Source organism: Podarcis erhardii, assembly GCF_964252035.2.
Source record: "Podarcis erhardii genome assembly, chromosome: 7".
Taxonomy (NCBI): domain Eukaryota; kingdom Metazoa; phylum Chordata; class Lepidosauria; order Squamata; family Lacertidae; genus Podarcis; species Podarcis erhardii.
In genome coordinates, this window is record NC_138511.1 from 75,483,987 (window position 1) to 75,510,320 (window position 26,334).

The 26,334-nt window shown below is 47.6% G+C and overlaps 1 protein-coding gene across 9 annotated transcripts in view; it reads right to left on the reverse strand.

The window, feature by feature from the left end:
* Positions 1-26,334, reverse strand: part of MAG (myelin associated glycoprotein) — a 71,480-nt gene that overhangs the window by 8,715 nt on the left and 36,431 nt on the right. For 6 of the 9 annotated variants that reach the window (XM_081868994.1, XM_081868991.1, XM_081868992.1 and 3 more), the window contains 7 exons: positions 23,195-23,293; positions 14,215-14,289; positions 7,509-7,877; positions 3,649-3,945; positions 2,370-2,627; positions 1,590-1,850; positions 367-654 (listed from right to left, as the gene is read on the reverse strand). In XM_081868994.1, the coding sequence (XP_081725120.1) occupies positions 367-654; positions 1,590-1,850; positions 2,370-2,627; positions 3,649-3,945; positions 7,509-7,877; positions 14,215-14,263 (1,522 nt within the window). In that variant the 5' untranslated portion in view covers positions 14,264-14,289; positions 23,195-23,293. The remainder of the gene's footprint in view (positions 1-366; positions 655-1,589; positions 1,851-2,369; positions 2,628-3,648; positions 3,946-7,508; positions 7,878-14,214; positions 14,290-23,194; positions 23,294-26,334) is intronic. The other 3 variants (XM_081868988.1, XM_081868996.1, XM_081868989.1) reach the window with 1 other exon arrangement.

The following is a 26,334-nucleotide window of genomic DNA, read 5'->3' on the forward strand; positions in this document are numbered from 1 at the left end:
AAGGCTATGCCCCTTCCTGGCCCTGCTTTGCCCCCTTCTGCTTGGCTGAAATGTGCGGCACCAGTGGGACATTACTGCTGACAAGCCAACAATTTATGTTTTGCCAGATAGACGCATGGAGGGGCTGAATCTCACAGAGCTACTTGTAAAATTGGCTAGAGAACTTTGTGAGGTCACTTCCTCTGTCTGCCTTGGCAGGAATCTGAAACGCTACATACTTCCTTCTTGCCTGAGCAAGGAAGGACAATAACTAAACAATAGGTCCTCTCCTGGTGTCTAAATCCATTCCCACAGCGTCACCCCTGGACAAGACTGGTATGAGCCTCGTGAGAGCTGCAGGGACCAGTTGCCTGGAAGGGCCCTCACTGGAGTGGTGGAACTGCAGCTGCTGGTTCCTGGTGCCGTAGAAGTTCCTGGCTGAGCAGACGATGTAAAGCTGGGAGTCCACCTCCCTCTGCAAGGTCAGGATGCTGGTGACAATGTAGCCGGTCTTCTGCGAGTACACAAACTCCCGGTCGGTCTCGTTCACCGTCACGTTGCGCGTGGGGAGCTCAAAGGTGATCACAGCCTCCGGGTTGGATTTGGCTGCACAGATGCACTTCACGGTGTCCCGGGCAGCTGTGCACTTGGAGTCCGAAAGGATAAGGGGAGCAACTGCAGAGAGAGAGAGAGAGAGAGAGAGAGAGAGAGAGAGGGAGAGAGAATGCTTCTTCACACAGTGCATTGTTAATCTACGGAACCTACTCCCACAGGAGACAGCAATTGCCACCTAGTTGGATGGCTTTAAAAGAGGACTAGAAGAGATGGCTATCAATGGCTACTAATCATGATGGCTAAGCTCTGCCTTCACTGTTGAAGGCAGCCTTGCTTCTGAATACTAGTTGCTGGAAACTGCAAGAGGGAGGAGTGCTCTTGTGCCGGAGTCCTGCTTGCAGACTTCCTACTGAAATCTGCTTGGCCACTGTGAGAACAGGACGCTGGACTAGACGGGCCACTGGTCTGGCAAAGCAGGCACTTCTTACGTTCTTGTGAAAGAGGTGGAGGAGCAACAGCAGATTAGTCCAGTTGTTTTGATGGAGTGCACATGCTCCTTTGGGTGGCTGGGTGGGCCCACAAGCAAAAGCCTGGGTCAGGACACCAGGAGCTGTCCTATGGTGGCACAGGCATGCCACCATAGGTAATGGGCCAGCTGTAATGACCACCTGCAGTCAAGACTCAGGAGTCAGAGACTGCAGAGTCTCCAGCAAAGGCATCAGACAGGGAACCAGACCAGCATCAAGGCTCTGAAGCTGCTACTAGAGACTGGGAGACCTCCAAGCCAGAGGCTGACAGATGTGAGCCCCCAGAAGAACTCGGTCAGAGCTGCTGACATCAGTCCAGAATATGGTGGTGGCCCTACAGCTAGGCAGAATGAGGCAGCTGAGGCTTGGGGGCTGATATGGGTGGATAGGGTGGGTGGGAGAGTGGAATGAATAATCCTGCTTGCATGAGCAGAAGTCCACTGAGCAAATGAGGTGCCACAGTTGGATACCACCCAAAACACATTTATGTACCACAAGAGTTTCTGGGGCCCCCAGGCGAGCACTCACATTCAACGGTGAGGTTGAAGGCAGTGCTGCGCTGGCCAAACTGGTTTTCTGCCGTGCACCAGTATTCCCCGTCGTCCTCGTGCGTCACAGACTCAAACTCCAGAGCCACTTGGTTCTGGTAGACGCCCATGGCCATGGGCTTCTTGTCCTTGAAGATGGTGATCATGGGCTCAGGGTTGCTCTGCGAGCTGCACAGGATGGTGACCGGCTCTCCCTCGACGGCCACCACAGAGGCGTTCACCACAGGCTTCCAAGGGGCATCTGGGAGGGGGAAACAACCAAAAGCCATGTTTTCCACCAAAGGAACACATAGTAAAAATATTAAGTGCCGTATTTTCCTGTGTATAAGACTAGGTTTTCCCCCCTAAAAAATAATGTCAAAAATTAGGGGGCGTCTTATACTCTCCCCCCATTTTCCTATATCTGAGTCCCTCCAAATAGGGGGTGTCTTATACATGGGGGAATCTTATAGACGGAAAAATACAGTATATTATAACTATAATGTATTTATCATATGTATTTTGCTATTTTATAAAATTATTATATTTAGCTATATATATGGCAGTTAATGAAGTTTGGTGTGTATGTGTTCTGAAAAACCCCAATAAACTGCTTTTTTTTTCATTGTGGAGAAGTGGTATAGAAACATTCAGAATAAATAAAAGACTTGAGGTCCAGATGCCTGAAAGCGAGCGTCTCATTTCCTGCTGCAAAGTTTGCACTGCAGGCTTCTCCTCCCGCCCCCGAATTGGCTTCAGGGCTTCAGGACTGGCTACTTACACAGCACAGCCAAGGCCAGGGAATGGTTGTCCTTGCCATAAATGTTCTCAGCCGCGCAAGTATAGATGCCGTCCTGCAGGTGGGTGATGTTGTCCAGATGGAGCGTGAGGCTTCCCGCCATGTCCTCGTGCAGAATTTCGTCTTCTCGGAGCCACGAGATCAAGGCCATGGGGCTGCTGTCCACGGAGCACACCAGCACCACTTGCGAGCCCTGAATGACCTCCACGGAGGAGTTTGCCTGCAGAATGCGGGGCGGGTCTGTGGAAACAAGCCAAAAAGAGATCAGCCTCAGGGAGGTGATCTGGTTTCTCTTTGCTGTAACCAGGGTTGTCTGCACAATGCATTTAAAGTACACGACTTCCCCCAAAGATTCATGGGAATGGTAGTTTTCCTGTCCCTGAATGGCAATTCCTGAGCGAACTACAGTTCCCAGGATTATCTGGGGGAAGTCATGTGCATTGGATGTGCTTTCAACCTACGGTGTGGGTCTACCAAGGTTTGTTTATGGGCTTCGAAAGACATTAAAGACTCCCAGTGTAGAAGCAACCCAACAGGCCCTCCCTCATTGCAGAACATGGGGACTTGATGTTCATTGAGCAAACATCCCTGGTTCCAGAGGTCCTCCAGCGGCAAAATGTGGTGAGAGCCTGTGTGTTGTAGCAGTTATAGTGCCGACTAGGGCCTAGGAGACCTGGGTTCAACCCCCCCATACCGCCTCCCCAAAGTCCACTGGGTGACCTTGGGCCAATTAGTATCTCACAGCGTAGCCTACCTCACAGGGCTATTGTAAGGGCCAGACAAAACTTTTTTGCGCCTGAAGCAAAGCACAAAATGGTGTCCCCGTCCACAGGCTAGGGAAGAACGGCTGAGTGAAGATCTACATCAGGAACAAAAGCGGAATGAAGATCTACATTGGAAACAAGGGTGGCGGGAGACCACCACCTCCTCCTCTTCGCCAAGAAGCAGTTGCGGAGGTGTCATTGCAGGGAGATGCCAAGATGGCAGCAGATCCGGCCTCCAAGGAGTGCAACAAAAGAGACCACTGTTTAGCACAGCAGTGGTAGCAACAGGGGGCAATGCGTTCCTCGAAGGCCGGATCTGCTGCCCCTGTGGATGCTGCCACCTGAGGCAGTTGTTTCCCCTTGCCTCATGGGTGGGCCGGCCCTGGTTGCTGTGAGGATAAAAAGAAGAGGTGGCAAGGCCTGTTCTCCACCTTGAGACCTAGGGAGACGAACGTATCGAGTCACGAAGCGACAGCCGCTTAGGAACCCCGACTCACATTTGACATCCAAGGTAGTAAACCCATCAAACTCAAAAGTGGTGTTGGAGTAGGTGACTTTGCAGCCCAGCTCGTGCCCATGGTTCTCGCGTGACGGCATGAATTTGAGCAGGGAGACGAGGGACCAGGTGCCGCCTTCCTCTTCCACTTGCGCGTAGACTGAGTGCTCGGCCAGGTTCTCGTGGTTCATCCACGTGATGATGGGCTTCATGTCGGGACAGTTATCCGGCACCACGCAGCGCAGCTCCACTTCCGTCCCTTCCACCACTTCTGGGGGGCTCACAATGGTGGGTTTGTCTGTGGGGGGTTGAAAAGAGACACCAATGGGAAATGATATACAGTGAAGTGAAAAGGATGTTTAAAAGAACATTTGTTAAAAAAAAAAGCCAGAAGCCTTTCTCTTGGGAATTATAGTGATAGGTAAAGGTAAAGGGACCCCTGACCATTAGGTCCAGTCGTGGCCGACTCTGGGGTTGAGGCGCTCATCTTGCTTTATTGGCCGAGGGAGCCAGCATACAGCTTCCGGGTCATGTGGTCAGCATGACTAAGTCGCTTCTGGCAAACCAGAGCAGCACACGGAAACACCATTTACCTTCCTGCCAGAGTGGTACCTATTTATCTACTTGCACTTCAATGTGCTTTCGAACTGCTAGGTTGGCAGGAGCAGGGACCGAGCAATGAGAGCTCACCCTATTGTGGGGATTTGAACCGCCGACCTTCTGATCAGCAAGTACTAGGCTCTGTGATAGAACTACCTAAATTGCATAGAAATTTATTTATGTATGTGACTACAGCGGCAAGAATGTTACTTGTCCAAAAATGGGAAGAAGAAGAAGTAGTAGTCCCAGAAAAGGAAGAATGGATACAAAAACATGGAATATGCAGAAATGGCGAAACTTACCGGTAGAGTAAAATCAAGATAACAAACTTTTTATAAAAGAATGGAAATGGTTTATTGAATATTTACAGATAAATTGTAAACAGATAAAAACACTGGCAGGATTATTGTTATAACCTGCAGCTATATAAGAGTATATATTTAAAGAAGATAAATAAATAAGTCAGTTAAGTTCATATGGATATGCGGAAGATATTAAAAATAAATTTAAGGAACCACAGAAAGAGGGGGAAGGAAGTTAAGTTTAAAATGTCAAAATGATTGTAAAATCAGTGAAATGTATATATCTGAAAAGTATAAATAAAATTTTAAAAATGAAAAGAAAAGAGACAACAACAGTGGGGGCTGGTCTGCAGGAGGGAATGGGGCACTGCCCCACCAGCCTCAGCCTTGCTTCCGCTGAGCCTTCCTGCTTACAACCAGACAGCTCCTCCTCCCGCATCTCAGTGCTCCCCTTGAAGAACTCAGGGGGGATGCACAATGTCAGGGACTGGGCAGAGGAGGAATGGTGGAGACCTTCCAGGGAGGAGGAAGAGGAAGACAGTCTAGTTTGACAACAGGGCGTTGAGGGAGGTAGCAGCTTAGAGGCAGATGAGGGGTAAGCTCGAAAATCATGAGATAGCCGGGAGGACTTCCGGGTTGGCGCCATCGCCGAATGGCGGACTCCCTCCGAGCTCCGGAGGGAGCCTGCTCGGCAGGGGCTGGGTTCTACCGCGCCGGCGACGCGGGGACCCTCAAAAACCATGGGCGCTGAAACCCATGGGCATGGTGACTCGGTGGGCACCGTTTGCGCCCCCCCGACCACGCAAAGGAGCCTTTTTAAAGGCTACGGAGCGGGTGACGGGGGGGGTGCTGTGAGTCCTCCGCTTCCCCTGCCGAGTGAAGCCGCATGCCATTTGGCGGAGAGCGCTGTCTTCTTCCATTGAAAATCTGGACTTAAAAGAATAACCCGTGAGTAATTGGAACTTGGATTAAAAAGGGGAACAAAATTTTTCTTAAATTCGGAGCGAGCGGGGGAGGTGCAAAAAGGAAGTCAGCCTCCCCCCTGTTGTAGAGGAGCTAAAGCAAAGGACCTGACAACTAAGATCGAGTGCAACCTTTTTTTTTGATAAAGTTATTAATTTTGCGATGGAAAATTATAAGCTGGGCTGGAGGAGAAAAGTGGAATGTGAATTAAAATACAACCCCCCCCCCGAAAAACCCCGGGAGCGATCCGTGAGAGCGCCGGGAGAGGAGAAATAGAGGTTTTGACAGCTGTCAAAGGAGCTGCCAAAACTGAAGAACAAAAAGAGAACTTTGTCACGAGGACTTTGCTGGTTACATTTGTTATAAATTGGATATAAACTGTTTAAAACAAGGAATAATAAGTTACTTTGACTGGTGGGTGTGATCGGGAAGGAAACTGAGTTATTATAATCCCTCTAGAGGAGCTGTGGGTCATTACAAGTATTGCTGGCATGGAATTTGAATCGGACTTTTTATCTCCTGGGAAACTGCAGAAATGGAACACTATTTTGTCTACAGAGGTCTACACACTAAAGGAGACAATAGATTTATCTATTGAAGAATGGATGGGACTTGACGTAATGTTTTGTTCCTGAATAACAAAGCCTCTGTAGAGGAATTACAAGCTTTTTGGAATTAGAACATTTGTGCAGGAGAGCAGGGGAAAAAAAAAAAAGAGGAGAAGAGAGAACAACAAGAACAACAAGAATAACAAGAACTGGACAAAGTTGGAAGATAGACCCCTTCCAAGATTGGACATTCGAAATCAAAGATGACCAAAAGACGGCAAAGACTATTAAAAAGACGGCAAAGCGGACTGGTGAAGGACTATGGCTTAGATGTGGGAGCTCCAGGACGACAGTAGACATTGACGGACATTGGGAACGCAACCGGGAAAGGGGGGAGGAAAATTTGGAATACAAAGGGTGTTAAATTACATTTTATTCTTTTTTCTATTTTTTATGTTAATTGTATACTAAAGAGGGGAACTCGTGGAAGGGAACAGGTCGATTTTAGGGGATGGGAAAATATTTTTTAAATTGGGTTAATGATAATAACTTTAAAACTTGGGGTAAGAATTTGCTGAATCTATTTGAAAGAACTGGAATACAAGAGGGGGAGGGGAGGGGAAGTCCTGGAAAGATGACATTGAAAATAAGGCCTTAAATTTGGATGTTTTTCTTTTCTGTTATATTTGAAAATTTTTAATAAATATTATAAAAAAAAAAAAAGAAAATCATGAGATAGCCGGGACAACACCCGGCTGACACGTTGCCATTGGAAAGTGCCCCAGACCTTCCATCTCACGGAACCTGGCGAGCCTTGAAAGTAGGAGAGCAAAGACACAGAGGGCAGGTAGCAGCCCCCATAGAAGTGACGAATGAGGAAGTGGGAGGGACGGAGGGGGTGGAGATTCACTTGGGACAATGCCATTATCCAAGAGGCTGGGTTCTATAGCCTCTCTCTGTAAAGACTGAAATGAAAAAGGACAGTCAGAAACTTTTCCTTGTCTTTATACTTTCCTGGGCAACCAGCTGGGGGCTGGTGACAACATCCTGACACACACCAATCTAGTGTCTAGGCAGATATTTTCAGGTCTGTGCTCTATGGAGCAATTGCAGCTACAAGGGACAGCTCCTCCTCCACCGGTTTATGTACCTTCCCCTGATGGGCTGTATGCATGCAGCCGGAGACTATGCCTGCATGACAACTTCCCCTCCTCCTCCCATTTCACTCCCCTCCTGGTTCTGAGAGACAGTGGTGTAGGAGAGGAGAGGGAAGCACCTGGCCCTTCACTTGCCTGACTTGCCTCTCTCTGGGCTGGTTCAGATGCAAGTCAGCACACACAAGAAGCACAGTCTGGCAGAGATGTAAAGTCTTTGTTCAGTAAAACAGCGCACAAAGGACCCCCTCCCCCAGGAAAAGGGAATTAGAGCAGGCCTGGCTTGGTACTCACTGATGATCTCCAGATTGCAGTGCTCAGGATACGTGTACTGATTGTATCCTCCCAAGTCCCCACGGAAGTAGTATTTGCCAGTGAGCTCGGGGCTGAGGCGGGAGATTTGCAGCGTGCAGTTGCGGAAGTTCAGCTCTCCCAGCAGGCGGGTGCGCCCCAAGTAGCTCTCGTGGACAATGTTGGTGCGGGATTTGTAGACCACAGGTGGGTAGTTCTTGGGGTAAGGGCTGTTGAAGTACCAGATGCCGTGCACGGCCGACGGGCGCAGCTCGTCGGGGTAGCTGAAGCGGCAAGGGATGACGACACAGGTGCCCTCAAAGGCGGACATGTGCTCGGGCATCCAGGCACTCCATGGACCAGCCAGGACCCCTGTGAGAGAGAGAGACGCAGAGGAAGCCATGAAGAGAAGGCCACCTCTCTCCTCCTCTGTTTTGTACGTCTTTCGGCCATGGTCCCCTGCACGTCCTGCTTTCAAGGCTAAACCGCTGCTGCAGCACCATAAGGCTCTATTCCTACCTATAGCAGCCTCGTTTCCACTTACTTATACTGTATATACATACATAGCATTTAGGAAGCTTCTCTAGACCAAGGCCACATTGACACCATACATTTAAAGCAGTGCCATATCACTCTGAACAGTTGCAGCTTCCCTCAAAGGATTCTGGGAGCTGTAGTTTGTTAAAGGTGCTGAGCGTTGTTGGGAGTCTCCTGTTCCCATCGCAGAGCGACAAGTTTCCAGAGTTTCTTTGAAGAGGGATTGACAGCTTTTGGTGGGTAATAGGGGTCTCTTAAGAACTCTCAGCAACCATAACAAACTGCAGCTCCCAGAATTCTTTGGGGGAAGCCATGCATGTTTAAAGTGGTAGCATAACGCTTTAAATATATGGTGTGAACGTGGCCTAAATCGAACCACTGGCCTATCTCAGGGATGGGGAAGTTGTGGCCCAGAAGGCTACAAATCCCATTCGTCCGGATCACTGGCCATTGTGGCTGGGAATGATGGGAGTCAGAGTCCAGCAACTACTGGAAAGTTGCAGGTTCCCCATCCCTGGTCTGTCTAGCTTCGGACTGTCTACCAGCGTCTACAAACCTGGCGCCCTCCTGGTGTTTGGGACAACAGCTCCCATAATCTCCGATGGTTGGCAGTGATGGCTGGGCTTGATAAGAGTCCAAAACACCTGGAAGGTGGCAGGTTGGGAAAGTCTGGTGTATATGAATGGGCAGAGGCTCTCCAGGGTTTTGGAGAAGAGCCTTCCCCAGCCCTATCCAGAGATGATAGGAATTGAACGTGCATGTAAATCATATCCCCTACAGGGCCCAAAAAGGCTTCCTTTGATTTTTATGTGCCTTGAAGAGAAATTACTCTGTTTGGAAGCAGGATCTACAAGTAAAGGAAGGCAATTTTCTATCACCTGAAGAGGAGCTTACTTTTTGAGGCAAATGCTCAATCACTTCAGCTGATTCTCTCTCTTCTTTTAACTATAACACCGCCTAAAATTAATCTCCATCTCTGCTCAAATAAAGATTGCTATGTCTGTCTCTCTCTCTCTCTCTCTCTCTCTCTCTCTCTCTCTCTGCCTAGCATGTTTTGCTTAATGCTGGAGACAGGTCTAGATAACCGTTTCCAAAAATGGGGGTTCAGGTATTGCTTCCTTGTCCCAGAATTATAGGCAAAACCTACAATTTGTAGCAGCACCTAAGGAAGACTAAGGGCACCTCCAGACTGTGGCTATTTTGCAGGTGGGATTCAGTTGCATACCGGCAAAGTTAGGCTGCGCAACGGAAGTGGATTTGGCACTCCTGCGCAACAAATCCGCTTCTGTAAAAAAAATCGAACTTTTTGCGGTAAGGAAAGTGCCAGGGAAATGCACTGGAAAGTGTGGGAAAGCAATCGCTTGACACGACGTCTTATAACCTGCCCACAAACAAAACGAATGCTCAAATAAGCAAGCCAACATCGCATTACCTCCCCACAAACTTTGTGCAAAGAAATGCACAGGATGAATAAACAAATTGCAGTGGCAGCTGGTGGCGTGCGGTGACACTGCTCACCTAACCTCCAGACAACTGAGTCTCTGTTCAGGGAGAGAGAGGGGAGAGGCAGTGGGGAGATCCGCATGATGCAAACATACTGGTAGGAGTTTTGCATTGGCTCCACTGGTACATGTGCCCTGCACTAACTTCCTCGCCAAGTAAACCTCAGTTGCTGGGAGGTCAGGTAAGCGCCAGCAGCCCAATACACTGTCCGCTACTGACAGATTGCTTGGAAGGAACTGTATCCAAACAAGCTAGCTACCTTCATTTTGAGACTGATGTAGTAGATACAGACCTTATAGTAGGGTTGCCATACATCTGGAATTTCCCAGACCTAGCCAGGATTCGGCCATCAGAAACAGTGTCCGGGTGGAAATTGCTAAAAATGTCCATGAAAATCCAGACGTATGGCAGCCCATGTCGGAAATGTAGACTTTGGTGAATTTCCTTAAAAATAGCTCAAGAACTTTGGCCGAAACTGGAAAAAGCCCAATGACTTTGCAAAAAAACAAAAACACCTCAAAAATGTTTGTGTCCAGATTTTCACTTTTTGAAATATGACAACCCTACAGTGTCTAGGCTATTTGGAGGAAAATCTTTTTTAATTCCCTCCCTCTTCTCTCCTGCTGTATATAAGATCCAGCCCAGTGAAGAGTTTTGGAGAACTTGAAAGCCTGTGCTTGTTACTGTGTGATGTTTTGACTGGTCCTATAAAGGCATTCAATGTCCAACTGTGGGAATTTTGATTTCCCTCCTCCCCTTTTCCTGGATCAACACAGCTTCCTTTGCTTTTCATAGCAAACGAGGCTATGGGTAATGGCCAAAAGAACAAAAAAAGGTGAAAATTAATTCCATCACTCGGCAGAGATCTGTCTGGATCTGCCTACACAATGTTGGAGTGAGGGGGAGAAAAGGAAAGGGCCCATAAGGAAAACAACAAGCTCCCTGCTGGCTTTCTTCCAACTTAGTCAAATAACGCAGTCGCTCCTTAGCAGACTTCTAAACAGGGTAGCTGAGGGGGCTGTCACATAAGGTAGGTGAGCCAGGACCTTCAATCGCTGTACACAATCTGGAGCAGGCATGTACTGCTATGATTCAGTCTCTGTTATGATCTATGGGTTGAATAAGGGCAGGGATTCAGAGAGAGAGAAGAAGCTGCCCTCTGAGCAAACCCTGGATGCTCATATTAATTCAGTAGCATGGGCACTTGAGGAGCTCATAATATGAGCACCCATTCAGCCCAAGGAGATTGTGTTGCCCCACCTCTGACCTCCACTCAGAAGCCCTAGTGGAACTGCAGTACCCTCCTGCTTCATCAGAGCCAATGCCTGTTAAAGCAGGCTGGGGATTTTTTAACTGAGGCGGCTCCTCTGGCTGAAGGCAGACGCAGCTACTTAGGACACTGACGTCCACCTCCAAGGGCCTTCTGGCAGTTCCCTCACTGCGAGAAGTGAGGTTACAGGAAACCAGGCAGAGGGCCTTCTCAGTAGTGGTGCCTGCCTTGTGGAATGCCCTCCCATCAGATTTTAAGGAAATAAACTACTATCTGACTTTTAGAAGACATCTGAAGGCAGCCCTGTTTAGGGAAGTTTTTAATGTTTGATGTTTTATTGTGTTTTTAATATTCTGTTGGGAGCCGCCTAGAGTGGCTGGGGAAACCCAGCCAGATGGGTGGGGTATAAATAATAATAAATTATAATCATCATCATCTTCCTCCTCATTTAAGGCTCAGTCTGAGGTTGGCTGGTGCTGAAACAACATTTGAGCTGGGTTCTTCAGCTTGAGCCATGCATGGAGCTCTCCAAGGTACCAAGGAATCTTGGCACTCGCCTCATCTCACTAGGACCTTCCCCAGGTTGGTACCTTCCAAATGCGTTGGACGACTGCACCACCCATCGTCCCTGATCGCTGGTCGTTCTAACTGCGACTGATGGGAACTGTAGCTGAAAAGATCTGGAAGGCACCAGGTTGGAAAAGGATGAACTAAACTTTGCTCTGCTTTGCTTTGGGTCAGACTTTTGCTTTGGGTCAGATCCCCTGTGCTGCTGAAGCCATTGCTTGCAACAGGAGAGTCTCTGCCAAACGAGTGCATCAGCTGTGTACAGTGCAATGATGGAGCAACAAAACACAGAAGGTTTAGCACAGGAGGGGGGGAATATTTTTCAGTCCTGGAGCCACATTCCATATGCCAGCATTAGGAGGCCAAAAAATGGGCAGAGCAATAGATGTGATACAGTAGGCTGCATACAAGCCGTGTGCCTTGCAAAATCCATACCTCTCAGTCTAGGCAAGTAAGAGGCAATATCACAGTTCCAGGACACATTAAGAATATCTGCCTGTATGTATGTATATGTGTATATGTGTGTGTATGTGTGCAAGGCTATTATCATGCAGCCTGCAATGGAGGATTTGCAGTGCCACATCACAATCCTGGGTTTAAACAAGGTTTGAGTAACGTGAGAAAGGAAAGTCTCTGATGTGTTAGCTTTTATGTGTTAGCTTTTTCTGCGTTAGCCTCTCTGTTCCACCCATCTCTGCTGTTTTATCCTTGTTAAAACTGGTTTCTTCCTTTCTTTGTTTAAGAAAACAACTCTCCTGTGTCTCGCCATCCCTGCTTTACTCAAACCTTTTCTGTTGTTTGAGTACAGTAAGAAGGAAGGGAAGCTAAAAGGAAGGGAAAAAATAGGTTGTTTCAAGCTTCTCCCTCTTCCATTCCTCAATTGTCTGATGTCAGAGAAATAAAGGATGTGGGTCCCTCAAATATTCCATAGTACCTTCACACAATGTATTTCACTCCTGGCACCATGTGTTGTCTTCAACATGAAGTTCCAGATTCAACGTAGCAATTTAGAAGAAATGTTTTATTAGCAAGCAAACACCCATACATGCACATACAGCATCCATCAACTGAACTCAACCTTCTCCAACTGAAGAAACTAACCAGCAGGCTACAGTTACAGTAACATATATTAGAATGGGTTGTGTGTGCACAGAGCACAGAATAGATAAGAGCAGGCATGAGCCCAGGGGTGATCTATGTGCAAAGGAGAGTTGAGAAATGTAAGGAGGAGGAGGAGGAAAACAGGGAATGGAAGTGAAAATGAGGAGTGCAAAAGGGGATGACGAAAGGCTGGGAGTAGGAGGTGTGGGAAGGGGATTGAAGATGAAAGCAGGGGTGTGAAATGGTAGCTTCATAACTGGGCAGAAGGTCTAAAGCAGGGGTCAGCAAACTTTTTCTACAGGGGGCCGGTCCACTGTCCCTCAGACCTTGTGGGGGGCCAGACTATATTTTTTTTGGGGGGGGGATGAATAAATTCGTATGCCCCACAAATAACCCAGAGATGCATTTTAAATAAAAGGACACATTATACTCGTGTAAAAACACGCTGAGTCTGCGGACTGGATTGAGAAGGTGATTGGTCCAGATCCAGCCCCTGGGCCATAGTTTGCCTACCCATGGTCTAAAGCAGCGGTTTTCAACCTGTGGGTCCCCAGATGTTGTTGGACTACAACTCCCATCATCCCTGAGCTCTGGCCTTGCTAGCTAGGGATGATGGGAGTTGTAGTTCAACAATATCTGGGGACCCATAAGTTGAGAAAGGATTGTCTAAAGCAGTGTTTCCCAACCTTGTGCCTCCAGCTGTTTTTGGACTACAATTCCCATCATCCCTTGCCACTGGTCTTGCTAGTCAGGGATGATGGGAGTTGTAGTTCAAAAACAGCTGGAGGCACAAGGTTGGGAAACACTGGTCTAAAGCAGTGTTTCCCAACCTTTGGTCTCCAGCTGTTTTTGGACTACAATTCCCATCATCCCTGACTACTGGTCTTGCTAGCTAGGGATGATGGGAGTTGTAGTCCAAAAACAGCTGGAGACCAAAGGTTGGGAAACACTGGTCTAAAGGACACTTGGTAGTTGCAATTCATTGAGAGGGGGGACGGACATGAAGGATGTTACCAGGGATGTGGTTTGTGTGCAGGTGGGTGTTCCACAAAAAGAGCAGGTGAAGGCATGGACACAGGGATGAAGGTGAAAATGGGTGCAAAATGGAGCTGCTGAACAGAAGAAGGTGAAAAGCAAGCTTGGTGGCTGCATCTGCTGGGAAGAGGAATGGGGCTTTGTAAGCCGAGCAGTCAAGGGTGCAGCCCCTAGGAAGAACATAAGTACTGGGTCAGATCAATGGCCAATCTAGTCCAGCATCCTGTTCCCACAGCGGCTGCTCAGATGCAGGATCCAAGCACAAGAGTGCTCTCCCCACCTGTGATTCCCAGCAACTGGTGTTGAGGGTGTTACTGCCTCCAACAGTGATGGCAGAACATAGCCATTAGGGCCACAATGGCTAGTCTTGTCCTCCATGAATTTGCCTAATCCAAGCTGGTGGCCATCACTGCCTCAAAGGGTGGCTTGTGGGGCTTGGGGTGAGAAGGGCCAATGAGGGGGTGTGTCACGGGAACTGGTGTGGCCTAGGGAGAGTCTTGAGGACCAGATGGAAAGACCTGGAGGCTTTATTTGGCCCTTGGACCCTTGGTTCCTCACCCTTTGTTTAGCATGCCTCTGGAGGGTCTCCATACATCCTTACACTTCTGGCGGGTCTGCATTTGGGATTGGTGGGTCACAGCTTTGCAGGCTGTGAGAACATCAGAGGCGAGATTGCACCCTGCCTCCGAGACATACCTTCAAACAGGACCCAGGAGACGAGGAGAGCTTTGTAGAAGCACTTCATGCTGTTATTACTTTGCAATGGTTGGTCTAAGGAAGAGAATAAGAAGAAGCAGCAGCTTTAAATCAACAGCATAACAACAACTGCTTGGGCTTCCTATAATATTTATCTATTCGGCCCCTTTACATACAGTAAGGCAAAGAGACCCTTGACCATTAGGTCCAGTCGTGGCCGACTCTGGGGTTGCGGCGCTCATCTCGCTTTACTGGCCGAGGGAGCCGGCGTACAGCTTCTGGGTCATGTGGCCAGCATGACTAAGCCGCTTCTGGCGAACCAGAGCAGCGCACGGAAACCCCGTTTACCTTCCCGCTGGAGTGGTATCTATTTATCTACTTGCACTTTGGCGTGCTTTCGAAGTGCTAGGTTGGCAGAAGAAGGGACCGAGCAACGGGAGCTCACCCTGTTGTGGGGATTCGAACTGCCGACCTTCTGATCGGCAAGCCCTAGGCTCTGTGGTTTCACCCACAGTGCCATGGCCAGCTGCAAAAGTGGGCTTCTGCACCTTTAATAGTAGCACAGCTTGAATGGCAAGTTGTTAAAGGTGTAGTAGCCCCATCTGTACCAGCATCTATGGCCATCTCCTCTGTTCCCTGGGTGGTGTACAAGATAAAACCCAATTCGACATCACCATTTCAGTAAATCAGGAAAGCACTCTAGCAACAAACAAAAACCAATCTGCCACCACAAAGCAAAGCAGAACATTCCAAAGCAGAGATCAGGAATTGAACAACAACAACAAGAAAAAAAGAAATCACAGCAATAATCAATAATACAATCAAAGAAAGGAAAAGAATACACAGCTAAAATGGCAACAGGAAACCTGCAGCGGCAACCAGCAGAGGTTAACACCATCATCACCATCGTTGTTGGTAGTTGCCATTCACCATAAGATTCCTGGTCACAACAATGTCAATCAAAACAATTACAAATAGTTGTTTTTTTAAGATATATTTTTATTAAAGATTTTCTTGATTTACAAAGGTATGTGCGATGTCTCTCTCTCGTATTTTTTCTTCCACGTAACTTTTTTTTTTTTTACAAATCAGTTTCATTTGTTGAGACATTAGGAAGAATAGGGGGAAAGCAGCCAGAAACATCATAACCAGACACTGGAGAGACCTGTCAGGAATAAGCATGGACCAATGGTACCAAATAGTATGGGAAACAGCCTTACTAGAAAAATTAACCAATAAGCTGAAACTGACAAATAGATGCCTTCACCCCGGTATGGCTCCCCTTTATCACATACACAGCCCAACATGACAATGACAAATATCCACCAACAGCATACAAATCAATATGGCGAACCTGACCCTAAACACCCACCCACCCCACTCACACACGAAAACAATTACAAATAGTTTTTGGAGATCTTTATAGAGTTATGGTGTATACAGCTTTCAAGCGTAATTTGCACAGGAAACCTGGCAGAGAGGTTACACAAATGAAAAACCTGCAAAAAGTCAGGCAGATTTTCTGCAACTTGGTTCAGTTTTAATTCATACGAGCTAAAAAAAGGAACACAGATAGAGACCACCTGCTTCTCACCGGGATTTATGCAATGATATTTTTATTTAACAGGGGGAATGGTTTGCATCTTAAAAACAATTTGTTTGGCAAGACGTAGCACTCTTGCGGAGAAGGGCATTCGTTGTTTGTTCACTCTGAAAATAATAAAATCAATTTTTAAAAACAGTTTAAAACAAATTGAGATGAGTTAGAGAGCCAGTGGGATATAGCACTGGACTACTGAGACCTGGGAGAGAAGGGTTCAAATGCCCTCTTGACTGTGAAGCATGCTGGGTGACCTTGGGCCAGTCATGCTCTCTCAGCCTAATCCCCGTTACAGGGTTGCTGTGAGGGGGAAATTGAGATGGTCTTTCAGATATGCCCCCTTGATCTCCTTGGGGAAAAGATGGGTTGGAAATTTAATAATAAAATAAATTAAAACAATTCACCTCCAAGAAATAGGACTTGAAGCCATGGCTTCAGGTTACAAGAAAGGAAGTTCTGACTCAACATCAGGAAGAGCTTTCTGACAGTAAGAGGCAGTGTGGTGTAGTGGTTAAGAGCAGTGGACTCATAATCTGGTAATCCGGGTCTCTCAGCCTCACTCACCTCACAGAGTGTTTGTTGTGGGGGAGGAAGGGAAAAGAGATTGTTAGCCGCTTTGAGACTCCTGAAGGGGAGTGATAAAGCGGGATATCAAATCCAAACTCTTCTTCTACACTACTTCTGTTTGACAGTGGAATGGATTCCCTTGGGAGGTTGCAGACTCTCCTTCCTTGGAGATTTCTAAGTGGAGGTTGGATGGCCAATCTGCCACGGATGATTCTGTTGCAATTCCTGCATTGCAGGGGGTTGGACTAGATAACCCCTGGGGTCCCTTCTAAGTCTACAATTCTATGATTCTATGGCAGGTGGCACTGTGGTCTAAACCACAGAGCCTAGGGCTTGCTGATCAGAAGGTCAGCAGTTTGAATCCCTGCGACGGGGTGAGCTCCCATTGCTCAGTCCCAGCTCCTGCCAACCTAGCAGTTCGAAAGCACGTCAAAGTGCAAGTAGATAAATAGGTACTGCTCTGGCGGGAAGGGAAACGGCGTTTCCGTGCACTGCTCTGGTTCGCCAGAAGCGGCTTAGTCATGCTGGCCACATGACTCGGAAGCTGTACGCCGGATCCCTCAGCCAGTAAAGCGAGATGAGCGCCGCAACCCCAGAGGCGGTCACAACTGGACCTAATGGTCAGGGGTCCCTTTACCTTTGTGGTTCTAGGGTGAACACACATGCAACCAGACACACATCTGTCAGGGGTTAAAGGCCAGGGCTTTTAGCATTTGACAGAAGCCATGCAGTGAAGGTGCCAGGCACATCTCTGTGAGTAGGGAATCCGACTGCTCAGGGGCTGATGAGAGAATCCCCTCTCCCAGGCCACCACTTCTAAGGGTCGTGGAACAACCAAGAGGGCTCCCCTCTGTCAATCTTAATACCTGAGGGGGGTGTATGGAAGGAGATGGTCTTTCAAATATTTGGGGGTTTACGTTGCTTGAAGAATTTAACATGTCACATGTGACGCACTTTGGACCGTTCAGGATGGCCTTCCACTAATGTGTAGGCCATGGGTAAGGAACCCACGACTCTCCAGATATAGCAGGACTGCAAGTCCCATCACCCTTGACCAGAACTGGGCTTGCAGTCTGGCTGCTACCTGGTCTCAAATGACAGTGGTGATGGCACAGGAAGGCTGAGAGCCAACCTGTGCAAATGTCCGATGTTGGCTGTGGACACTGAGCACGCATGCAAATATCTTTTTTTTTTTTTTTAGTTCTTCCAGGCATTTTAATTGTGACTTTTTATCTCGAGCTTCTATGCTATTCTGCCATCTGCTGTTTTGGACTGCAACAAATGGGACCTGTAGCAAAAATGTTGGAGTGTGGAGTGTTCCTTCTTATGGTTTATCTATTTTTATCTTTTAAAAAATGTACAATCTGCCTAATTTTTCTCAGAAGAAACCGAAGGCAGCCAACAATTTAAAGCCACAACAAGACTCCACCCCCAGTTTTCCTTATTGCACGGGCACTGAACAGATACAAGTCTTATTAGGCTGCTTTGGATCCTATTTTGTCCTTCTGCAAACCTCAAGGTTCCCCAAGCCCTGCTGATGCTTCCTTCTTGCACATGGATGGGTGCTGCTTTGGTTACCAAAGGGAACTGCATGCACAGGCTGAGCAATCATAACAGGAGGAACAATTGCTGTTTTATTGCACATACCTGGGAGTGCTTTTTGTTTTATTATTCTTCTATTTATTGTAAAGCCCCAACACCACATAACGGTTGGGTGCAAACACTTGAAATATAATGGCTATATAAAAGCCACCCTGAGACCATTTTTTTGGCTGAAGAATTGGATTAAAAATGCTTTAGAAGATGAGTAAATAAATAAATCAGTCCCCCTGCTTGCTTTGCTCTGACGTTCCAGCAGAGGGCAGAGCCACTTTATATGTTTTGCTCCTGCACGCTTCTGTGGTGTCTAAACAGATGCATCAAATGTATTTTGGTTATAGCAGGCCTGTATTGAACACAGCAACTTTGGGCTTCTAGCCTCGCCAACTTTCTTCCCCTCCTGCTTTGGAAGGCTCCTGGGTGACAGGCAGAAATCCAGCAGTGAAGCTTTTCTCAGCATGCAGCTGGTGAAATAGAATCAATAGAAACTTACGAGTTGGAAGGGACCCAAGGGTCATCTAGTCCAACCCCCTGCAATGCAGGAATCTCAGCTAAAGCATCCACCGTGACAGATGGCCATCCAACCTCTGTTACAAACCTCCAAGGAAGGAGAGTCTACTACCTCTCATGGGAGTCTGTTCCACTGAAATGGTAGGGAGAAAGCTTTACCAGTTGAATTTCTGCATGTAGCTATTCAAACAATGGTCAGTGGCAACTACAGTGGAGCACCACTTTACCTAATGGGGCCTCCTGCTGCTGCCGCGCCACCGGAGCACGATTTCTGTTCTCAACCTGAAGCAAAGTTCTTAACCTGAAGCACTATTTCTGGGATAGCGGAGTATGTAACCTGAAGCGTATGTAACCTGAGGTACCACTGTACTGGGTTGCCCAAGCCAAGCCCTGCTAGCTTTTTTGGGTTTGCACGCTCTCGGGGCTATGATTGCAATCTACATTTCCAGAGAGCGGACAGGGTCGTTGACCCAGAGGTAGCTGGGAAATATTCCCATAGAATTAGTTGAATTTTATTATTTCGGTCACAGACCAGTTCCAGCCCACATACAATATCAAGGAAGTCATAAAACACGATAGGGATACATTTGAATCTGCAATTAGGTATAAGAGGGACAATACAGATATAGCAGCAGTTAAAAATATATAAATTAAAACTTAGCCACTAACATAAAGCCTAAAATTATCATTTAAAACCTTAATCATTATGATAGCACAGCTTGTTCCCTAAGTTTTATGGCAATCGCACAGAATTTGACTACCCTTAACGTGATCTCAGGAAACTTGTCCTCTACCAGGGATTTTAGACATTGAAGTTTGGATTCATTTGGAGATTATTCCCATAGAATTGGAAGGGACCCTGAGGATCATCTAGTCCAACCCCCTGCAATGCAGGAATATGCAGCTGTCCCTTACAGGGATCTAACCTGCAACCTCTGCAATGTCAGCACCATGCCCTAACCAACTGAGCTATCCACCTGGCCATTGATTGATTGATTAATACCACACCTTTCCTTCAAGGAGCTCAAGGTGGCATGCATGATGGTTCTCCGGCTCCCCATCTCATCCTCACAACAACCCTGTGAGGAAGGTGGGGAAGAAAGACAGGGACTGGCTCAAGCTCACCCAGCGAGCTTCATGGCAGAGTGGGGACGAGAACCCTGGTCTCCCAGGTCGTAGTCTAACCACTATACCACACCGGTTATTATTTGTAGGCAACTCTGCCTGTCACTTCTTCCCTGAAATGGCCAGTGAGCCAATCAGAAACTGAAGCACGACAGGGGCAGCTTTAATTAGCCCACCCACTGAACAGTCTTTGTTTTTGTCACACAGCCTACCAGAACTGAAATTCTTGCAAGAAAAAGAGAGAGAAAGCAGATCTCAATTCATTCTGCATTTTGACATTGCTCTGGGTAAGGAACTGCAGACCAGCCTGAATTCCACATAGCTTTACTCCCAAATACATGGGGTTAGGACTGCAGCCTAAACTGTTGAGTTTTCTGTTAAAATCCATGGGACTAACTGGTCTCATTGGTTTCAATGAGAACTCAAGTTCAACTCGTTTGGATCCATCCATTTGCACAGTTATTTTCCACATGCTGGTAAGCACGATCCACTTCTCTGAGCAGCGAGATGTTCCAGGGACACGGGTTTGATTACCCAGGTTTGATTTCCTTCGGAAGGAGGTCACTGGACGTTCACCGGCATTTTGTAACATTTGCGTTGATTTACGTATCGTGCAGCAAAGGTGAAAGGTGTCATTGAAACAGTCCAGCAGAGAGGCAAATAGTTTCTATCCAAATGCGATTTTGGTTTTAAATGAAGTGTAAGGAATCTCTATGGGAGTATACTGTATTTAAAAACGGGGTATCAGAGTTTTTAGGGGGCTAACCAGGTTGGGATAGCTGGGATAAGAGGCTTGTTGGTTTCTGAATGTCTTATGTAGATTTTTTTCAATTTCGTTGTTCTGTATGGGACAATGACAATAAAGATTATCATATAGTATTGTATTGTAAAGTCAACTAAGCAGCAGATCTCAAGGGAGGCAGCCATCACCCTAAGAGGCTTAGAGAGCTCAAACTCATCTCCTAGGTCTGCCTCAGGAATGGGGAAGCCTTTTCACTCTGAAGTGGGGTGGCTGCATTCCCTCATAGGCCACATTCATTACACATTTTAAATGCTGTGATAGCACATGACATGGCCATGGCTTCCCCCAGAGAATCCCAGGAGCTGTAGTTGGTTAAGGGTGCCAAGAGCTGTTAGGAGGCCCCTCTATTCCCCTCCCAGAGCTACAATTCCCAGAACGGTTTCTAACCATCGATTCCTCCTCACAGGGAACATTGCCTGCATTTGCCCCCTTCCTCTCCTGTTTCCCTGTGCCTGCTCTAGATTGTAAGGTGTCTGTGTACAAAGGTAAGAAGCACATCCCAGAAGCTCCACCAACTTCTGCCTCTGGCTCCACCCACCAGGGGAAAATGGCCCCTGGGATGTTCGCCACGAGGGAAGACGGCCCTTTGTTTCCCCACCCCTGATGTACCGTATTTTTCGCCCTATAGGACGTACTTTTTCCCCTCCAAAAATGAAGGGGAAATCTGGGTGTGTCCTATAGGGCGAATGCAGGCTTTCGCTGAAGCTTGGAGAGCGAGAGGGGTCAGTGCGCACCAACCCCTCTCGCTCTCCAGGCTTCAGGAACACACCACAGCCTAGGCAGCCCTGTCTAGGCTGCGGATAGCAGCCTGCTTCCCGGAGTGCCGGGCGCGCTGAAAGCAGAGCGCCCGGCACTTCGGGAACACATCCGCAGCCTAGGCAGCCCTGCGGGAGTTCCCGCAGGGCTCCCTACGCTGCGGATAGCAGCCTGCTGCCCGGCACGAGGGGCGCCCTGAAGCAGAGCGCCCCGCCCGCCGGAAAGACATCGGCCAGCCCCACAAGCTCGGGGGACAGCAAGGAGGCGCAGCGCCACCATCCCGCTGTTCCCCGACCTGGTTTTGGGGGGGAAATAAAGGGGGGGAAATTCCTTTATTTCCCCGCTAAAATACTAGGTGCGTCCTATGCGACGGAGCATCCTATGCGACGAAAAATATGGTATATAGGTGGCAGCATAAATGAATGAATGAATGCATGTCTTGACTTCCTTCCAGAGGGCCTTCTCGGTAGTGGTGCCCACCCTGTGGAATGCCCTCCCATCAGATGTCAAGGAAATGAACAACTATCTGACTTTTAGAAGACATCTGGAAGCAGCCCTGTTTAGGGAAGTTTTTGATGTTTGATCGTGTTTTTAATACAGTGGTACCTCGGGTTAAGTACTTAATTCGTTCCGCAGGTCCGTTCTTAACCTGAAACTGTTCTTAACCTGAAGCACCACTTTAGCTAATGGGGCCTCCAGCTGCTGCTGCCGCTGCCGCACGATTTCTGTTCTCATCCTGAAGCAAAGTTCTTAATCTGAGGTACTATTTCTGGTTAGTGGAGTCTGTAACCTGAAGCGTCTGCAACCTGAAGCGTATGTAACCCGAGGTACCACTGTATTCTGTTGAGAGCCGCCCAAAGTGGCTGGGGAAACACAGCCAGATGGGTGGGGTATGTATAAATAAATAAATTATTGTATTTTATTATTATCAGCATCAGCATCATTGCTGGCTAACTAGGGTTTTCCAAAATAGCCACCCGCCTTCCAGGTGAGTCTCCAACCAATTCCTGGTCATTGTCGGATATTTTAGATCCCATGGAAACACATCCTTGGGCATGAGTGGGTGGGGGAGTTAACAGCACTCTTTCGTCACGTCCAGGTATTGCCTCTGCATATTTCCACACGGGTAGCCCTGCTCACAGAAATCTAATTGCTCAGGGAACGCATAACAATACAGAGAGTTATGGCATAAAATCTCAGGAATTCTGTTGGTAGGATATGGGTTCTCCTTGGTGCAGAATCTAACGACTTTTGATTTACATTCAATCTTTATTACTGCTACAAGGGTAATTTCTGTATTTCCAGGCAGACTCAGCAAGAATATCATATGCATAATCCGCCCCTCCGCCCCCACTTGTGAGTCGTCTCAGGAAATGTTGCCAGTCGTCCCAGGAAATAATAAAATTAGTGAAATGTTATGCCTGGAACAACTGATTACTAATCCTCAATGTGCCAAAAAGCACCTGCATTTAATAGATTCTTGGGAAATTAACTTATAAACCCAACTGTTGCCAGGAACATAGGCAGCATGGTTGTTATCGAAAAGTACAATTTTATTTTCTACCCGAATCAGCCAGTAAGTTGCTCCATAACAGGTACATTCAAGTTCCATCCAGAAAGCAAATGCATTTTTCAAGTTTAGAAAGTGTTAAATTTCTAGTCCTTATTGTTCCAGGAGGAGTCTAGGCCTGCTTATGTTTTAAAATTAAGATGTCTGTCAATCTTAGATGACGAAGGAGCTGCTGCCGTGTGGCTTCTAGCTCTCTGGCCAGACCAGCAGCTACAGCAGAGAGATGAATTTTGTAGATGTTGTTGGTGAAGCACCCCCACACTCCTCACTTATGAGAAAGGAAAAGCAAATGAATTTGCAAGCATAGCAGCATGGTGTGGAAAGATAAAATGTCAACCAGTAACACATGCAAGAGAAGAACACTCACAAAGGGATCATAGCTGAAATTGTTTTCATCCCACCCTCCTTGTACTGACGGAAAATCTTAAGCCTGTGAGAAAATATGACTCACTCAAGGGAGTTCAGATGTTCTGCGCTGGAGCTGAGGACCTAAGCAGAAGACCTTCAGAGCTACAGTTCTTCGCTTCCAACAAGTTTCAGGTTGTCCACACTGAATAGAGAAACATTGCTATGTGAGTAGGGCTTTTGACATTTCCGTCAAACTATTCCCCCCCCCCCCCAAATTAATTGAAGAGATATTGAGACCCCTATTCCTAATACCTATGTAAATGTTCCATCCTAGCAAGATGGAAAAGGCTCTCTCAATTTAGAGTTAAGGGCCCTTCTGTGACATCACTAGCCAGCAGACCAATCAGCTTGTTTCCCCAGTTGCACAGCTAGGCTGTTGCTGTGACACCAGCAGCCAGTAGACCAATCCGCTTCTTCTCTCCTGTAACAAATGTGTTTTTGCCCACTGGACCATCTAACCCAACATTGCCTACACTGACTGGCAGCAAGAGCTGTCCAGGGTTCCAGGCAGGGGTCTTTCCCATCACTTCCTGGAGATCTGAGAATTGAACCCAGGAGGTTTTTCATGCAAAGCAGAGGTGAAATCCTAGCATTGCTATATGCAAGGCAGATTTAACTTCCACAAAAGCCCAGGTGGAGTCTAAACATTCACAGCATGGAGGGCGAGGAGAGAGAAACCCACACTCAGCTACAACATTCATGGGTTGACCTTGATTCAAACTGCCTAGTTAACCCACCTCACAGGGATGTTGTGTGAGGATAAAAGTGGGAGCAACCAGGGGAGCGGGTGGGGAGAGAAACAGAAGATCTAGGCATGCTACACTGTGCTTCTTGGAGATAAAAATGAAATACACTTGCAGTTCAGGCCCACTTGCTCCCATTCAGAGTTCCAGCCACTTGATTCTTCTGCAATCATTGCGTCTCCAACAATAATTCAGCATTCTGTACCCACTGAGCATGCTCAGTCAACATTTGACTCTCTTTTTTGTGGTTATGCAAACATCGGTGTTTCCCTGAGTCTGCTGACATCTCCTTCTTCTGAGAGTGTCTCTTCGGATGGTGCTGTTTTGGCTTCATAAGGACCAGGACTTGGAGAAGGGAAACGGCTCTTTAGCATATCTGATTGCAAGAGGATGATCGCAAAAAAGGCAGGACTCCCTTCTCCTCCTAGGCACAAAACCCTTTGAGCGGCTTTGAGTACAGTCGTGATCTGAATATACTTAAAAAAAGAAAGCTGAAGGAATCTGATCACAGCCGCCGTGATCAAGAAAAGGGCAATTCTTGCAATTTTAAATCCCTGCTAGCTCTAACGTGCCCAGACACCAGATACTATGATAACTCATAGACACAAGATGCTGCAATAGCTTGCTGGGCTTCTCAACATCTCCAGTTCAATGATTCATCAGCAAGGCATTCTGGGCTGAGCCAGCAGACATTGCCAAAGTGAGGACGACTCCTCACACCAATGCCCAGATTGGGGAGTGGGGAGAAAAGGCCAAAGGAAGGCTTGCAAAATAAACAGGCTCACCGCCTTGTACGGCTCTCATCCCTAAGGCTCGTCAGAACTGCTGTTCAGGTGGCAGGCATACCCAGAGCCAACCGCACGTTCAGGCTCCTAATTGGGCCTACCCTGTGGCAGCCAAGGCAGTGGAGAGATGCTCCTTTGCTCCCTTTAGAGCATAGCTGTCAACCATCCCAGTCCCTTATTCCAGCGCTGTGTCCCGCTGCTGTCGCTTATTGATGATGTCCCTTAAATTTTCCGGGTTTCAAAGGAAGCAGCTCCTCTCCCTCCCTGTCTGCCGGCCAGGGAGGAGGGAGGCTCCAACTGTGTTGCTTGGCTGCGTTGCTCACCCAATAAGGAGTCTAAGAACGACGGGGGGGGGGGTGGAGCTTGCATGCCTTGTGCCGATCAAATCGGACGCATTGCCTGGGGACCCGCCTTTGCTCAGCACTTCCCAGTGGAGCGGTGACGGTGGTTTTCCTTGCTGCATCCCCTTTGCCAGGTTGCTGCGCTGTGGGAACCACCGCTTGAGGCCTCATTTGGCTGCTGGCTGGGCTTTCTGCCTTTGGCTTGGAGGGGCTCAGAAGTTGAACATACCTGTGCTTGGAAAATCCCTTATTTTGGCTGCTGGTCCCTTATTTTCAAATCTGTAAGTTGACAGCTATGCTCCTTCCGGTGGCATTGCTGCACGTGGTCCAGAGGTTGGCTACTCCTGACCAGAGGAATGGAAGCCTTCTAACCGAACGGCTGAACGATTGGAGGATAAAGTCGCTCGGCTGAGGTCTCCAACGCCGTGTTGGGGGAACTAGTTCCCATTCATGTGGCCTGAGGACGTGGGCAGGATTCTCGCAGTGCTGAGCCAGACCACCTGCTCATTGGATACTTGCCCATCCTGGTTTATTAAAGCTAGCTGGAGTGGGGTGACTGAATGGGTCATGGGTGTGGCGAATGCATGGATGGAGTGGTTGCCCACTGCTTTTAAAGAGGCTACTACTTAAAGAAAGTAGTAACTATAGACTGGTTGCCAATACCTCTTTGTTGGCAATGGCGGCGGAGAGGGTGGTTGTGGAACAACTTCTGATATCCCTGGATGAGACCGATTACCTAGATCTGATACGATCTGGGTTCAGGCGCGGTTTTGGAGCCGAATCAGCCTTTGTTACCCAAATGGATTACTTTTGTCATGAGAGGGAGCATGAGATCACCGTATCTCATATACAGAGGAACCTTGGGTTACAGACACCTTGGGTTACAAACACTTCGGGTTACAGACTCCGCTAACCTGGAAGTAGTGCCTCAGGTTAGGAATGAGAACAGGTCAGGATGAGAACAGAAATTGCACACCAGCGGCACAGTGGCAGCGGGAGGCCCCATTAGCTAAAGTGGTACCTCAGGTTAAGAACAGTTTCAGGTTAAGAACAGACCTCCAGAACAAATTAAGTTCTTAACCAAAGGTACCACTGTATGTCCACTTAACTGCTTTAATATGTGGAACTGGTGCTGTTACAGGTAATAAGAATAATTCTGCATTTGTAATAAATCAAACTTTTGGAACTCCCTGCCTACTGACATCAGGCAGCCATTTTCCCTTTACTCTTTTTGGGCACCTGCTAAAAACATTTTTATTCAGACAAGCCTATCCAGACATGTCTAATGTTGACAAATTTCAATGGGGAGTGTAA